The sequence below is a fragment of the Macaca mulatta genome, chromosome 12 (genome assembly GCF_049350105.2).
Source record: "Macaca mulatta isolate MMU2019108-1 chromosome 12, T2T-MMU8v2.0, whole genome shotgun sequence".
Classification (NCBI taxonomy): Eukaryota; Metazoa; Chordata; class Mammalia; order Primates; family Cercopithecidae; genus Macaca; species Macaca mulatta.
The window spans coordinates 8,035,022-8,053,472 of record NC_133417.1 but is presented as its reverse complement, the minus strand read 5'-3'; the positions used below and the strand labels follow the sequence as shown (position 1 = coordinate 8,053,472).

Genomic DNA, 18,451 nt, shown 5'->3' with positions numbered 1-18,451 from the left:
AAACCTGAAATAATAAAAATCTTAGAAGAAAACTTAGGAAAAAAGCTCATTGCCATTGTGTTGGCAATGATATTTTGACTAGGATTCTACAAGAACACAGGCAACAAAAGCAAAAATAAACAGATGGGACTACATTAAACTAAAAAGCTTCTGTACAGCAAAAGAAACCAACAAAATGAAAAGGCCCTAAAGATTTGGAGAAAGTATTTGCAAACTGTATATCTGATAAGGGGTTAATATCCCAAATATATAAGAAATGCACACAACTCAATAGCCCCCCCCAAAAAAAAATTAATATCCTGATTTAAAAATGGGCAAAGGACCTGAATAGACAGTTTTCTAAAGATATACATGTTGGGAGCAGGCCCCCCAAAATCTGACCATAAACTGGCCCCAAAACTGGCCATAAACAAAATCTCTGCAGCACTGTAACATGTTCATAATGGCCCTAATGCCCATGCTGGAAGGTTGTGGGCTTACCAGAATGAGGGCCATAAACACCTGGCCTGCCCAGGGTGGAAAACCGCTTAAAGGCATTCTTAAGCCACAAACAATAGCATGAGCGATCTGTGCCTTAGGGACATGCTCCTGCTGCAGTTAACTAGCCCAACCTATTTCTTTAATTTGACCCATCCCTTCGTTTCCCATAAGGGATACTTATAGTTAATGTAATATCTATAGAAACAATGCTAATGACTGACGTGCTAAATACATGGGTAAATCTCTGTTTGGGGCTCTCAGTTCTGAAGGCTGTGAGACCCCTAATTTACCACTTCACACCTCTATATTTCTGTGTGTGTCTTTAATTCCTCTAGCGTCGCTGGGTTAGGGTCTCCCTGACCAAGTTGGTCTCGGCATATACAAATGTCTAATAGATACATAAAAAATGTTCAACATCACCAATCAGTAGGAAAATGCAAATCAAAACCACAATGAGATATTAATATTACTTTTCACATCTGTTACAATGGCATGTGTGAATATATATATAATACACATATAAATGTATATGTAATATACATGTAACATATATTTCTAATAATGTGTGTAGTAATGTAAATTGTTCTGACCATTATGGAAAACAGTATGGATGTTCCTCAAAAGATTAAAAATAGACCTATCATATCCCAGCAACCCCATTTCTGTGCATTTATCCAAAAGCATTGAAATTGAAGAGATATCTGCACGATCATGTTCATCACAGTACTATTCACAATATCCAAAGATTTAAAAATCTAAGCATCCATCTATAGATAAATTGAAAAAGATATGGTATGTATGTACAATGGAATATTAGCCATCCTTTAAAAAGAAGGAAATCCTGCCATTTGCAATACCATGAATGAACCTGGAAGACATTATGCTACATGAAATAAGCCAGACACAGAAAGATAAGCACTGTACAATCTCAAATATATGTGGAATCTAAAATAGTCCAACTCATATAGGCAGAATAGAATGGTGGTTACCAGGGGCTAGGGGAAGGAGATGTGGGTAGATGTTGATGTTGAGAAGCACAAAGTTTCATGTATGCAAGATGAATATGTTCTGGAGATCCAATGCACAGCGTGGTAACTATAGGTAACAATACTGTACTCTCTACTTAACATTTGCTACAAGGGCAGAACCTGAATATTCTCACCATACATACAAAAAAGGTAACTATATAAGGTGTTGGATATACTTATTAGGTTGATTTTGTTGATTATTTAACAATATATTAGCATATGAAATCATCAAGTTGTATGCTGCAAATATAGACGATTTTAAAAATTACGTTTTATTTTTTATTTATTATTTTAAATAAAAGCATAACTAGAAAATCCCTGAGTATTAACTTATTGTCTTTTATAAACTGAGGTGAGGTATAGGCTTGGCCTGGTAAACTCTGAGAGTGGGGAAGACTAAGAGGGTCTGAACCTGAACAGGATCCCACCTCGGGGTGTAACCAGTGATAAGGTCAGAGCTGGCTGCAGCTGCCATGCAGATATCTGACCCTCTAGAGAGCAATGGGAAATCTGAGAGGGGCAGCACGGAGGGACCTCAGGGCCTGCATCAGTGTAATGGGGATCTTGGGCCGGGTGGGAGGGTCACTGATGGGAATGGTGGAAGTATTTATATTCAGAGTTCTGGGAAGGTGCCCCGCCCCCATGAAGGGTCTTTTCCAGCAGGGGTGGGTGCTCCAACCCATGGGTGGCAAGAATATGATCCATTTCAATAAGGCACCACTGAGTGGGAAAGGTCCTCAAATAGGCCGTGAGGCAGGGGTCGGGGTGTCAGGACAGCGACTGAAGGTTAGTGCTGAGTTCAGAAGGAAGAGAAAGGAACCAGCATGTGCTAAGTGTACAGTGCATATCATATTCCTGATATTGCACCCGTCTGCCTGCAAACCTTTTCCCAAGGAATCCTCACACAAGCCAGAGAATATCACTTACAACATAGTTTGCACTTGATGTAACTGGGCTCAGAGAGTTAACACACACCTAGTTCATCACGAAGACTGAGTGAGATCCAAACCCTGCTTGGGCTCTAAAGTCTGTGCCCTTGCACCAGTGCTCCTGAAGTCCCCTCTGCTTGCTGGCCTGCCAGGATGGTTCTGCGACTTTATGAAGGAAGAGCCTACCAAGAGGGACTGGACAATGGGAGTTAGGTAGGCTCCTACCTGCCACCACAGAAATGAGAACACCAACACACAGGCAAATAACCTGCAGGAGCACCAGCCCAGAATTAGCCTTCCCCAGTACAGTATGCTGCAGCTCACATGTGCCTTGTTGGCATAAGGCAGCAGCCAGCTCCTTGGTTCACACCATCTGCCCTGTTCTCTGCTCCTTTTCTTGGTCAACAGCTGGACCTTCAAGTCCTCCAGCTTCTACCAAGTCTTCTCATACAGCTTCTTAGGCTCCTGGACCAAGTCCATGTTTAGTTTCAGGAATAAGAGTAGAACAACCCCATTATCCGGGGTTGGAGGTGGTGACAGATCAATGTGGCTTCCAGTTTATCACATGGGTTCCTGATGGTCTCTGTGGTTTCTGTTTCTTTCCATACTGCCTGCTGCAACCCCAATGACTGCAGGTGCAACATCAGCTGCAGATAAACCTTAATCAGCTTCCACAATGGGATAAGATCAAACCTTCATAATAAGTCCCTTATTTTGTATCACTCCTAGTGGTTTTGCTTCTTGGATTTCATCTGAGAAGTTCTGTTTTCACTGTGCATCTCTGTAGATGACCAGAGGACATCAGGAATAAGAATATTTCATGGTTACTAGAAAGATTATACACACACATACATGTATGCATAATTTATATAAGGGCCTCACTGAATGCCTAGCACAGAGTAGGTCCTCAACAAGAGTAGCTGTCACTAATTGTTTCATTACGAAGCGGGGTCAAGCTCTAGTAGCAATTCCATATGGGCAGAAAGGCTTCATATTTTTTGGAATCTGAATAGGAGATCAAAGACGATCTGCATTGCAATTCCCATGATGAGGAGTTTAATTATGAACAATGGGAAGAATAATGCATGCGGATTGTTTACAGATAGCTAATGGCCTAATATGCTAAATATAGTTGCAGTTCCCTAACGAAAAGCTCAGTCTCCTCTATGGAAGCAGACTCAAAGCCCCCACTGCTGTGCGATGCGGGTGAGAACAGCTGGAACAAATGTTCTCCTCCTTGCCACTGAATGATAAATCACACCTGTCAATGAATAAAACATTCCGTCTCAGCAATCAAGCAATGGATTTTTAAGAAGCCTTACCATTTATCAGTTAAGCTATTGATTACCTGTGAAAGGTCATTTCATCAGAGGGATAATGAATGGGAGAGCAGAGTTCCAATGTGCAAGGTGAAGTGAGTTTGTAAGTTTGCCTCCAGAAACTTGATAGTATTTAAACTTGCCCCAAAGCATTAAGGAACTTATAATACATGTAACCACCTGCTGTTGGATTTCTGATTACCAATAGCAGGTGTACTAAGCAAAAAACAGACAAATGCTGATTAAAGAAACTGAAGCCAGTTGCCCACCAGCAGCATTACCCAGAACTGTAGGACCCTGACAAAAACAAGACACGACTGTGTGCGTAACAGGAGGCATGATGAGCAGTTTTGAGTTCACACCTGAGGTCCAAACCCTAGGCCGGCCTGGTATCATTTTGTTCAGATTCCTTGTCATTTTCATTTTGTTTTGAGAAACATGATTGTGCTCATTGCATGAGCTGCTCAATTGCTTAAAAAGTGATGTGCCAGTAAATATTTAACGACTAGCTCTCTGAGAAAAAGGAGCTTGTGTGTAGTGTTTGTCCATGTATGGTCTAAATGTAGTGTGGTTTAAATACTCCCACTATGGATGATTTCAAGCTGTCAGTGTAATGCTCTTACACTCAGAGTTGGGAAGAAAGGCTAGCAATCAGCTCTTATGAGTCAGTATGAGCCAACTCCAGCCCACACAGTGTGAACCGCCATCACACCTTGTCTGTATTGTGCCGGCTTGTGTCCTGGAAGTTGCACCTATCTCCACATTGGAAGATAGATGCCTTGGATGCCTTCCTTTTATGAGCTTCACATTTATACTGTACCTTCTGCCAAGAGACATTCTGCCAAGTGTCTTCCTCGCAGCAGAAATTTAGAAAACATCAAAAGTAATGAATCGTCTAAGACTGGAAGGTTTGAACTATAAAAACAATGATGTGCAAAATTTACCTAGGTGTTCTGCTCTCAAATAAAGTAATGGTGGTTTTTCCCAGGCCAAAGGAAAAGAAGATTGCTGAACAACCGTTTTTCTCTAGTAAGCATGGAGGGTGCCACATATATGCCTGTTGTTCTGTTTAACAGTGTTCAGCCATTAATTTTGTACTCATGTCATGATGACCTCTCCTAAATTAGCTTAGGCCCAGCTTTCCCACCTCTAGTCTTCACTGGAAATCAACAGCAATCCAGGATTTAGAAATTTTTGACTTTCACCTTTATTGATGTGCTCTAAGTTGGTGTTCTAAATTACCCCCGTCCTAGAGTTGGCATTTTGAGAGAGGAATGAGGTACAAGATGCAGTAACTGAAGAAGTAATGAAGCACAGTAGTCAACAGAGCAGACTGCACAGTCAGAGTTGAGCAAGAACACTGGGCTCACTGTGCATCTGTTCTTGGACAATGACCTCCTCAGTTTTCTCGTCCATGAAATGGAGGTAAGTTAGTAGCTGCATGTAGCAGGTGACATCTGTGCGCTGGCCTGACAGACACTCCCAACTCCTGTTCTCTTGGTTGCAGTTCACCCCACTGTACTCTACCATCTGAGAAAACTAAATGCATGTTTTGCCAAACTTCTTTGCTAAAAAAGGATAACCCTGTAACACAATTGTGGCCGTATCGTAGGAGTGAAAGTTTTCTGATCTCTTCTGAGAAATATTTTACTTTGTCTGATGACAGGGACACATGTAACTGGCAACAGCTCCTCCTTTTTGGATGTAAATGTGATGTCTGGGGAAGCAATAGTAGCTGTTGGGTGACCATGGGGTAAGAGGCCCATGGAAAAGGCCATAAGAATCACAGAGACCCATAAAATCACTGCCAGGGAGACTCTATCTCCAGATTTCCTGCGATATAGGATGAACACATTGCCTGACAAATAGAAAGGATGGCAATTTTACATTATCATCAGTCACTATTCGTCTGTCATTACTATTTATTACTGTGCAGGATTCATTCCTTCTGCTTTATCGCTCACAACATGTAGGGCACTGGACTGAGGGCAGCAAGGCTGCTAGATAAAGGCTTACCATTTGATGCCACAGTCCATGCCTTGGAAGAGCTTGCAAGTTTAATAAGGAAACAGATACATGCATGCACAACAATCTGAGGGCATTTAAAGGCAATGATTAACTATATGACCACTTGGTTGAGAGAGGTACTATAGGATTTCTGAAAGAGGTCCATGTAGTTGGAGTGGTCCAGGGAGACTTCATGGGGAGGCTGGTCTTAAGACAGGCCCTGAGGGGCAGTGATGGAGTGGGTTGTAGGCAATGAAAGCACACACTAACTGGGAATCCCCTGTAGAAATGGCCATAGAGCTCTAATAATGTCTGCTTTGGGAGATGCTGTTGGTTCCTGCGTGATCCCTTCAATCACTCCACTCTCGCACCAGCCACTGGGCACCCACCCCTAGCTCCTTTGCCCATTGGCTGCTAATGGCTCACAGCTGCCCCTTTCTCCAGAGAATCACCTTTAGCTATTAGAAGCTGCCTGATTGGGAGGTTGTGGCCCCTCCCCTATAGACAGCTCACAGCTAATGACTAAGTGATAAAAGTCTGGCTTTTTGCCTAATTGCACTCTACAATACAATTCACACACAAGCACTCCCCATGGGATCAGGCTGAAGTCAGTCTCCAGCTGAGACCACATCTTTGCTTATCTTTGCCCTACCCTGTCTTCCTTCCTTCATCCCCTTTCTACTGAGATCACTTCCTCAATAAATCATGCAAATCTCTGTCTCAGGCTCTGCTTCTAAGGAACTCTGGTCTAGTTCATGATAAAATACTCAAGGAATGTTGAATAAATGACTTATTGAGGCAATAGTGGTTTCACACACTTGTTTGTTTATTCATTTGTTTATTCCTTCTTTCAGTAAACCCATGTTGAGCATCTGGTGTTGGTGCACTACACAGGCATATATGAGGCAAAGCAAAGACATGACCTGTGCCCTCAACAGATATCATCAGATACAGAATACTGTGTATTATGGAGAAACAGGACACAGCTAAATGCACAGGTTTTTGGAAGCAAACGGGCCTGCGATGGATATTAGTTTATTGCTATCAATGTTACCCTGAAATAGCTCACTTCTCTAAGCCTCCTTATATCTCTCTGAAATGCAGTAATAAACCATTTAACTGCATGATTAATAGAATTTAAATGAGATAATGGGTAAAACTTTCTCAGCTCATAGTTGAATCTGAAGTGTGCTGAATGTTAGTATTACCACTATAAATGCTAGGATTACAAGTCTTCACCTTGGGACTCAGAGGAAGAATGACCCACGCACAGGAAAGGGACAATGGTGAGAAAAGGTGTGCTTATATTTACATCTGGTTCCACTTTCTAAATTCTCCTTGAAGCTGACACCACTAATGATGTCCTAGATGTTACTGAAATTCAACCTGAATCTCTCTCTATTCCATTGTTACCTACGTGCTAAATTGACCAACACAGAATGTCTTCATATTAAGAAGAAAAAGGAAAGAAGGGAAATGAGAGGGAGCATAAGAAAAGATAAAAAGAGAGAAAGAAGAGAAAAACATTGTCATCTAACATTGAGTTTATGTCAGACAATTTATCAAAAAATCCCTGTCAGGAATGACCTTTCAGAATTGCCTCTGGAATTACTCCTTTCCAGTGGGAAATGGCAATTCAGCAAGCCCAGTCACAGCTACAGCACATAATAAAATGAGAAACTATGCTAAATAGCTTATTTGCTGTAAAACTACACATTTGGAGCACCGTGTGCTATGTGGTTTCACCTTCATCTTGGGTTCCAAATATCCTGGAAGGGCCCTATTAATAAGGAGACCAAATTATTGGAATCTCTAGCACAGAAATTGGGAGAATTAGTAACTTGGCCTTAACAAGTGCAGTTTTCTCCTCATAACTGCCAAACCAATTTTTAATTCAAATGAATTTTATTCAACAGAAAGTGTTATTTAATAGGGCTTCAAATTGTTATTAATGTGTTGTGTGATGGCTTAGGAAAAACTTCACGATTTGTTTTGTATCAAATATTTACCAAGCACTTCTTTCCTGCCAGCCCCTGTCTTGCAGCAGGCTACTAGCTATGAATATGACCCGATTTCCATCCTTTAGGAACCCACAGTCATGATAGTGATAAGGAACTCAAGTTGTAACTACAACACAGTGTAATAACAGCAATATCTGATAGAAGTTTTTTATGGAACTACACATGAAGGCCTGGTTGAACTGACAAATGTAAATGGTATCAGGAAACTTCTGATAATGACATCCATATGCATTGACACACTCAGGGAGGGCTACAGATCAGAAAAGTCACAGCACCGGTGGGGTCTTCTCTACAGTCCCATGCCCCATATCCTCAGGACAGTGCTCATGACTCTTGTGAGAGTATCTCCTCTCCAGGGGAATCACTCTTTTCCTCCTGGATTTATCAAGTATGTTTTTAATGACATATTTCTCCTTCAGCATGTATCTGTTTCATTATCAATATCTCCTAATTAAATCCCCAGTACCTAGGTCAGCATCTGGCTAGATAGAGACTGCCTTAGTCCATTTATATTGCTATAACAGAATACCTGAAGCTGAGTAATTTATGAGGAAAAGAGGTTTATTTGGCTCATGATTCTGGTGACTGGAAATTCCAAGGCTGAGCAGCTGCATCCAATGAGGGCCTCATGCTGCTTCCGGTCATGGCAGAAAGTAAAAGAGAAGTGGGTGTGTGCAAAGACATCACATGGCATGAAAGGAAGCAAGAGGGTTTAGGAAGTTAAATTTCCTTCTAAACCAGCTCTCCAGTAATTAATCCAGTCTCGCAAGAGTGAGAACTCAGTCCCACAAGATGGCATTCATCTATTTGTGTGGGATCTGTCCCCATGACTCAGACACCTCTCACCAGGCCCCACCTCCCAACAGTGCTACCTTGGGTATCAAATTTCAACATGAGTTTTGGCAAGCACAAACCACATCCAAACCATAGCAGATGACCAGCAAATCTTTGATGAAGGTGATTGCATTGAAATAGCATTCCTTTGAGTGGTGCTATCCTAGTGGATCCAGTTGCCTTATGGAACTCGAGGATTTAAGCTTTATATTTATGGATATGAATTAGCTGGAACTTATTTCAAAGTGGTGAACTTATTTTACACTGGTGAGGACTTTAAACCAAGTTCTGGGGTCATTACTGATACCCAAATCAACAATTTACTAGGTATGTGAATTGGAGCAAGTTACTTAATCTTTCTGAATCTAAGTGGTCTCACTAGCAAAGTCAGGGAGAATGTAGGTTTCCCATTGATAAAGTGTTTATGATGATACATACAACAGAATGACGTATGGGAAAGCAGGTGACCCCTGTTAAAGTACCAACTCTCATTGCTTCTCTGTTGCTGTTGTTGAAGTTGAAAGGCTGGTGTTTGAAAGTGGCTTTAGATTCATTGTGCGCAGCACCCAAGGGTTGCTTCAGGACTAATGGGGGAAAGCCTTAGGGAGAAAGATTTCAGCAAAAGAAGTAGGGTTTTAATGGCCAGAGCTGGGTAAGTCTCATGCCCTGCTGGCTCAGGCCAGTACAGCCTATAGAAGACACCCAGTAGTGGGAGGCTACTTGGCCTCTGCCACCTTGGGGTCCGTGAAAATCCACCTTGATTTTTCCACGTCTGAGTATGCCCTCTTTTCTTAGCAGGGGTCGGTGGTGGGGAGGGCAGTGGGCAGCATTTTCTGTTGCCCAAAATATTTTCCCAAGGGGCCAGTTTCCTGAGAGTGTACGTTGGTTTTTGCGAGCTATTGTATTACTTGCAGCAATCACCAAGCACGTTTGCAATCCTTCACGGAATCTGACAAAACAGGGACATCCAGTTTGAGAGTCCCAGAATACTAATTTGTAAACCTGTCAGATTTGTCACAATGGTGAGGAATGGTGTTAAAATCGCTTTCAACGTCTTAATTAGTGGTAGCTTTTTAGAGAAATGCAATATCTCCAGCTCATGTTTGCTTCTTATTTTTCATTTGTTTTTCAAGAAAAAGATGATTAAAATTTAAATCGTGAGGATCACCAGAAAACAATGTGCAATTTGGAAATGCTGATGCAAATGTGATTGAGGGTAAGGGGGCTTTCAGCTGCTCCAGAATACTAAACAGAAGGCTCATTCCTGTGTCTTGTGTCCTGCACTTACACTTGACTTTCAAGCCTGGGACCGAGAGTCCCTTTGGAGGAACTGTGGAAGCCTCTAGTACAGTAGAGCAGCAAGCAGCTTTGATCTGGTGTGAAAAACTTCATTCTGAGATGCCTGGAAACAGTAGCACTATAATGGTTGCTATTTACTGGGCACTAACTATGCACAAGGCTCTTGGCGTTAGTAGACTACATCTCTTCCGGACTAATTCTACTAACAAACCTATGCGATAAGTATCATTAACATCCAGATGTTACAGACAAAGAAATGGAAGCTATGAGAGGTAATGTGACTCCCCATGATCACACAGCCAGCAGATCTTTCTAATTCTGAAATGTGCACTTGTAATGACTATTTCACCTTACCTTGGAGTAAAGGGTCTGCACATCTTCACCAAGAAACCAGTGATGACAGCTGCGCTCCCTGTTTCCTGCACGGTGTGGATAGCCTGTTGCCCACTTACCTCTGCTGCTTGATCCCTTGCGGGGTCCCTGTGCTCCTTGTCCACACGCAGCAGGCAGTGACCTGCAGAGTGTACTCCTTCACACATCCCAGTGTCTGCTGTTACTGTTTTCTCTGCCATCTGATAGTTGCCATTCGCTGCACCTGGTAGATGTTTATTTCCCATCAGAAAGAAGCTCAGAGCCTTCCTGGATTCCCCATATAGATTTGTAGATATCTTTTTAGGACCTCCATAACTCACTCCAACTTAGTCCATTTTAGATATGGTTTTGTTCATTTGTCTAATCTCACAAAATTTGCCGCAGAGTTCATTGAGAAGGAAATAAAATCAATTTTCATAGTTGCAGGACCCCTCTCTGAGGCTGGCAGACTGTACCATAGTACATATTTGATGAGGGAGGAGGGGAGGGAAGCCTGAGGGAAACTTTGTCTAAGTTTCTGTCTAGCAGCTGCTTTCTCTGCAGAATAATCTCCAATAAGGGGAAAAACACATGGAGAAAGTAAAACGTTAAAAATGCCAGGAAAGCAGAGACTCTCGTCTCCATGTAGCTTGGTTTAGTTCTTTCCTAGGAATTTAGCATTATGGTTGTGATACCAATCCACGTAGTTGTATATAGTTGTGGTTCTTTGCTCTCATGGCTGTATAATAAAGGAATATATCACCATTTACTTTTTGTAATCCATTCTACTTTAGGTGAATACGTGGGTTTTCTCCAGTTTGCATCGTTATGAGTAATGTGAATAATGCTGCAGTTACCAGTCTTTTACATGTTTTGGGTGCATTGATCTTGGCCGGATACCTAGAGTGGAATTGCTGAGTGTTAGAGCACGTGTCTGCTCAACCTTGGTAGATACTGCCAGTGGTGTTCAAAGGATTGTGCCAGTTTACACTTCCAGCAGCAGAGTATAAGCATTTCAGTTGCTCTGAACTGTGTGAAACATTTTTATTGCCTCTGTGTTTCATTTTGGCTACTCCGGTGGGTGTGTAGAGTTAAATCATTGTTTCAAGTTAGTGAGTGCTGTGTAACAAACGATACCAAAACTTACAGGCTGAAAATCAAAACCATCTTCCTACATTGTGCAATTACGTGGGTCAGCAACCTGATTTAGGTCAGCTAGGGAGTGTCTCTGCTAATCCTTCCGGGGGTCTTTTATGCTGCTTTAGTTATCTAAGGGCTAAATTGGCACTGGATAGTTCACCATGGCCACACTCCCAGGTCTGACATTTGTTATTGGTTGCTCACTCTGCCTCCCTGTCCATATGCTCTCTTTTCCTTAAGGAGGCTAACCTGGGCATCTTTGCATGGTGACAGCAACATTCTAAGGGGGCACATGACATCACTTCTTTCACATTCTACTGGCAAAAATAAGTGGCAAGGCCATTCCAGGTTCAAGAATTTCTAAGGTTTTGTATTTAAATATGTTATATTTGTGGAAATAAATGCTACCTTTTTATGGAAGGAGATGCAAAAACTCCTTGCAAAGGAACATACCTGCAGAGATATAAATTAATATGACCATTTTTGCAAACAATATAACCACTATTATTGTGATATTAATTTGCATTCCCCAGATCATGAATAGATTTTAGCATGTTTCCACAGGTTTATGGCCCTTGCATCTGCTATTCTGTGAGGTGATTAAGTCAGTGAACTCGTTAAAGGTGTTCATGATGTATTTTGGAAAAATACACTTTATTAGATATATCTCTCATACATAATCCCTGCTCTATGTGCTAGTCTTTTCATTCTCCTAACAGTGTCCTCTGCTAAATATATATTCTCAATTTTAATGTCCTCATATTTATCAACTCTTTCTTTAAAAACAGCACTTTTGGGCTGGGCACAGTGGCTCACGCCTGTAATTCCAGCACTTTCGTAGGCCAAGGCAGGCAGATCACAGGGTCAGGAGATCGAGACCATCCTGGCTAAAACGGTGAAACCCATCTCTACTGAAAATACAAAAACAAAATTAGCCGGGCGCGGTGGCGGGCGCCTGTAGTCCCAGCTACTGGGGAGGCCGAGGCAGAAGAATGGCGTGAACCCAGGAGGCAGAGCTTGCAGTGAGCCAAGATGGTGCCACTGCACTCCAGCCTGGGTGACAGAGCAAGACTCCGTCTCAAAAACAAAACAAAACAAAACACAAATAGCACTTTTGGCCAGGCGTGGGGGCTCAAGCCTGTAATCCCAGCACTTTGGGAGGCCAAGGCGGGCAGGTCACCTGAGGTCAGGAGTTCAAGACCAGCCTGGCCAACATGGTGAAACCCCATCTCTACAAAAATACAAAAATTAACCAGACATGGTGGTGGGAGCCTGTAATCCCAGCTGTTCAGGAGGCTGAGGCGGGAGAATCACTTGAACCTGGGAGGCAGAGTTTGCAGTGAGCCAAGATCACACCACTGCCCTCCAGCCTGGGTAACAAAGTGAGACTCCATCTCCAAAAAAAAAACAAAAAAGCAGTTTTATTCCCTACTTAAGAAACATTTTCCTACCAGAAATTCATGAAGACAAATTTTATGTTTTATTCTTAAAGTATTGTTTTGCTTTTCATATTTGCATAAACAATCCACCTGAAATTGATTTTTGTGTAAACTTAGAGGTAGGGATCAAAATTCATTACTTTTTCGATATGGTAACCAATTTATTTCATATAATGTACTGAATATAAAAATTTATATACACTACATGAGGGTGCCAACTTTGTCATATAATACATGACTATATTATGTGTCTGTTTCTTGACCCTTTATTTTTTCCATTTTATTTGTCTTTTTATGCACCATCATAAAAAGTGTTATGTATTTTATTTTTATTTAGTCTTGATATCTGATATTGCAGAATAATCTTTCTGGTCATCGAGATTGCCTGTTATTTTTGCACTTTGCATTTTTTTTTAACATTTTAGCATCAGTGAGTCAATTTTTTGAAAAAACTAGCTGGGATTGTGATTGAGATTGCATTGAGTATAACAGTTTGGGGAGAAATAACATCTTTGCAATATGGGATCCTCCTGTCAATGAACATGGTGTATCCCTCCATTTATATTGTTATTCTTTAATTTTTAGTAACTATATGGATAATATCAACAATACTGTGTAGTCCTCAATGTGAAGGTACTTATTTCATGACATTTACTCTTACTTGATTTTGTAGCTGCATTTTTATTAAGATCTTTGTTGATTCACATGAAGCTGCAAAAAAAATAATAATAATACAGAGAGATCCTCCGTACAATTTACCAAGTTCCCTTCGATGATAACATTTTGCAAAAGTATAGTAATATATCAAAACCAGAATACAATCTACTAATCTTATTAATATTTCTCCAGTTTTACTTGTCATCATTTGTTTGGGTGTGTGTATTTAGTTCTGTACAATTTTATCGTAATTATAGGATTTTGTATCCACCACCACAGTCGAGATGCTAAACCATCCCATTGCCTCGAGATTCCTTTGCACGGCTTATTTATCACCAAACACACCTTCGTTATGCTCACCTTGCTGCCTCCCCTAAGCCCTAGCAATAACTTATCTGTTCCTCATTTTTTAAAGGCTGTCACTTCACAGAGCTAAATAAAGGGAATCACACACTATGTAACATTTTTGATTTAGCATTTTTGTACTCAGAAAAATTTCATGGAGATTCATCCAGTTGTTGGATTTATCAGTAGTCTATTCTTATTGCTGATCAGTATTTAATGGTATACATGTAACACAGTTTGTTTAACCATTGGCCTGTTTAAGAGCATCTTAACTTTCCAGTTCTTGGTGACAACAAATAAAACTGCTATGAACATTCACGTACTGTTTTTGTGTGTGCGTAAGTTTTTATTTCATTTTATTCTCCAGAGAGCTACTGCTGGGTTGTGTGTTAATTGCATGATTTATTTTATAAGATATTGATAAGCCATTTTTTAGTGACTGGACCGTATTACATTCCCAACAAGGATGTATGATGGATTCAGTTTCTCCCCATTCTCACCGATATTTGGCACTGTCACTTTTCTTTTTTTTTTTTTTTTTGAGATGGAGTCTCGCTCCGTTGCCCAGGCTGGAGTGCAGTGGCGCAATCTCGGCTCACTGCAAGCTCCACCTCCCGGGTTCACGCCATTCTCCTGCCTCAGCTTCCGGAGTAACGGGGACTACAGGTGCCTGCCACCATGCGCGGCGAATTGTTTGTATTTTTTAGTAGAGATAGGGATTCACCGTGTTAGCCAGGATGGTCTCGATCTCCTGACATCATGATCCGCCCGCCTCGGCCTCCCACAGTGCTGGGATTACAGGAGTGAGCCACCGCACCTGGCCAGCACGGTCACATTTTTAAAAAGTTACATATTCTGATCAATTTGTAGTGGTGTCTCATTGTGGTTTTAGTTTGAATTGCCTTGGTGGCTGATGGTACTGAACATCATTTTCTGGGCTCATTTGCCAGCTGTAGAACCTCTCTGGTGAAATTTTCGTACATGTATTTTGTTCATTTTCCATGTTTAATCAGTTGAATTCCTTATACAGTCTAGATATTAGTCCTTTGTCAAATGTGTAGTTTGCAAATATATTCAACCAGAAATTTTTCTTTCTATTCTCTTTAGATGAGCTTTTGCAGAACAAAAGTTTTTATTTCTTTTTAATATTAATAATGCCCACCTTACCAAATTTTTCTTTTTTAACCATCTCTAAAAATTGTACTGTTTTATATAGACTATTTAATCTATATGTATGTTTAATGTAAACAACTGATATATCTGGCTTAACTATCATCTTGCTATTTGTTTTTATATTATCTTTTGTATGTTCCTTTTTGTTTATCTTCTTCTAGATTAATCAGCTAATTTTATTATTCCTTTTTAACTTATTACTTATGCATTGTTTTACTTTTATTTAAGAATTTACCTTAGATATTCTAATTTGCACTCTTTTTAAAAAAAATTCTTCTAAAAAAAAACAGGACACATGTGCAGAACATGCAGGTTTGTTACATAGGGATGCGTGTGCCATTGTTGTTTGCTGCACCTATTGACCCATCCTCTAAATCCCTCCTCTCACTCTCCCCACCCCCCAACAGGCCCTGGTGTGTGTTGTTCCCCTCCCTGTGTCCATGTGCTCTCAATCCTCAACTCCCACTTATGAGTGAGAACGGGTGGTGTTTGATTTTCTGTTCCTATGTTACTTTGCCAAGGATGATGGCTTCCAGCTTCATCCATGTCCTTGCAAAGGACATTAACTCATTCCTTTTTATGGTTGCATAGTATTCCATGGTGTATATGCACCATATTTTCTTTATCCAGTCTATCATTGATGGGCATTTGAGTTGGTTCCATGTCTTTGCTATTGTAAGTAGTGCTGCAGTAAACATACGTCTGCATGTGCCTTTATAGTAGAATGACTTATATTCCTTTGGGTACATACCCAGTAAAGGGATTGCTGGGTCAAATGGTATTTCTAGTTCTAGATCCTTGAGGAATCACCACATTGTTTTCCACAATGGTTCAAGTAATTTACATTCCCACCAATAGTGTAAAAGCATTCCTCTTTCTCCACAGCCTCACCAGCATCTATTGTTTATTGACTTTTTCATAACTGCCATTCTGACTGGCATGAGATGGTATCTCATTGTGGTTTTGATTTGCATTTCTCTGATGATCAGTGATGCTGAGCTTTTTTTCATATGTTTGTTGGCTGCTAAATGTCTTCTTTTCAGAACTGTCTGTTCATATCCTTTGCCCACTTTTTGATGGGGTTGTTTGTTTTTTTCTTGTAAATATGTTCAAGTTCCTTGTAGATTCAGGATATTAGACCTTTGTCAGATGGGTAGATTGCAAAAATTATCTCCCATTCTGTAAGTTACCTGTTCACTCTGATGATAGTTTCTTTTGCTGTGCAGAAGCTCTTTAGTTTAATTAGATCCCATTTGTCAATTTTGGCTTTTGCTGCAATTGCTTTTGGCATTTTTGTCATGAAGTCTTTGTCCATGCCTATGTCTTGAATGGTATTGCCTAGGTTTCTCAGACCACAGTGCAATCAAATTAGAACTCAGGATTAAGAAACTCACCCCAAACCACACAAGTTCATGGAAATTGAACAACCTGTTCCTGAATGACTCCTGGGTAAATGGTGAAATTAAGGCAGAAATCAAGAAGTTCTTTGAAACCAATGAGAACAAAGAGACAACATACCAGAATCTCTGGGACACAGCTAAAGCAATGTCAAGAGGGAAATTTACAGCACTCAGTGCCCACATCAGAAATCTAGAAAGGTCTCAAATCGACACCCTAACATCACAATTAAAAGAGCTAGAGAGGCAAGAGCAAACCAATCCAAAAGCTAGCAGAAGACAAGAAATAACTGAGATCAGAGAAGAATTGAAGGAGATAGAGACACGAAAAACCCTCCAAAAAAATCAACGAATCCAGGAGCTGGTTTTTTCGAAAAAAAAAATTACAAAATAGATAGACCATTAGCTGGACCAATAAAGAAGAAGAGAAAGGAAAATCAAATGGACACAACAAAAAATGATAAAGGGGATATCATCACTGACATCACAGAAACACAAAGTAATTTGCATTCTTGACTTTTTCTGCATAGAAAAAAATATGGATTTTATATTTTCTCCAGTAATTCTAAAACCTCAAAACACTCTACTTGCATTTGTCAGGGCCTATTTTTGTGCTATTATTCCCCTGAATTTTAATTCTACATGTATTATAAACTGTATGTCACATTGCTATTATTGTTGGTGCAGAATATGTTCCACCAACATCCATATACATCAATATTTTCTTACATATATACTTCTTTCAATGGCTTTTTTTCCTTGCAATTCTATGTTTCCCTGTGGCGTCATATACTTGTGCTTTAAAAATTTTTTTTTCTTTTTTTGATAGAGATCTGTTGGCAAGAAATTATTTCAGTTTTTCACATCATTTAGAAAAGATTTTCTCATAATGAAACCAATTCATTTTTAGCTATCACTTTACTTCTAGCATGTGTGCAAAATATTGGAATTTAAAAATTAGATTATTTTGAAAAACAAGTTAATCAGCCTAAATGAAAAATTGTGCTTTATTGAGTGAAATGCAAATGTTCCTTCTGCAGATACTTTTAAAAAGACATTATCTTTGGGTGCAGTCTTCTTAAAATAATCACTAACTTTTGAAATAGATATTGATACATCTTCTGCAGACATGTCTTCTAGTTTCTATACTGTCATTAATAACACTTTGGCTCTAATGATTTTTATGTCGGCATTTTGTGCATGCTTGTTAACATTCTCGAAACACTAATTTCTGTGCTGACTTTGTCATCAAACATTTAATGTTTTGAGCTCACTGCTGCTAAAAGTGTTTATTAAAATTTTTTGAAAATATTACCAAACAATATTATTAATAAGTATATTTACAGGATGAAAAGGAAAAGCATCCAGACCACTCTTAGAGCCTCAATGGAAAGGCTCTTCGGTGCCTAATTTTTTTTTTTATCATTATTTTTCAGATGCATTCAAGCACAGATCCTACTGACGGGCAACCCGAAGGTTTATGCACCTTGAGGACTGCTGAACACTATGACACAACTAGCTGGTGCATCTAAGAGACTGGCTGGGGCAGCAGCTTTGAATACTTCTCCAGCTACCACAGAGACTGCAAGACATCCATTCAGGCACAACTTATTTTATCAGCAAACCTTCTGCAAGCCATTCCCAAAAAGAGAAATGAGCTGTGGCCTGGAAAGGGTGAGAATAAAGGGGCACAGGTTGCTGCTGGTGGTTTCAGTTTTAATCGTGTTCTGCACTGGAAAACTCTGTTTACTACATCTACTTTTCTTTTTTTTTTTTGAGAACAGAGTCTCACTCTGTTGCCCAGGCTGAAGTATAGTGGTGCAATATCGGCTCGCTGCAACCTCTGCCTCCTGAGTTCAAGCAATTTCTGCCTCAGCCTTCCAAGTGGCTGGGATTACAGGTACCTGCCACCATGCCTGGCTATTTTGTGTGTGTGTGTGTGTGTGTGTTTTTAGTAGAGATGGGGTTTTACCATCTTGTCCAAGCTAGTCTTGAACTCCTGAGCATAAGCTTTTTATATATATTACTAGAT

At 40.2% G+C, this 18,451-nt stretch overlaps 1 protein-coding gene across 1 annotated transcript in view; it reads left to right on the top strand.

Moving 5' to 3' along the window:
- Window positions 1-18,086, top strand: part of LOC144333589 (uncharacterized) — a 193,556-nt gene extending 175,470 nt beyond the window's left edge. Inside the window, exon 5 of the mRNA XM_077958201.1 lies at window positions 17,856-18,086. Coding sequence (XP_077814327.1) covers window positions 17,856-17,910 — 55 coding nt within the window. The 3' untranslated portion in view covers window positions 17,911-18,086. The remainder of the gene's footprint in view (window positions 1-17,855) is intronic.
- Window positions 18,087-18,451: the final 365 nt, after the last annotated feature.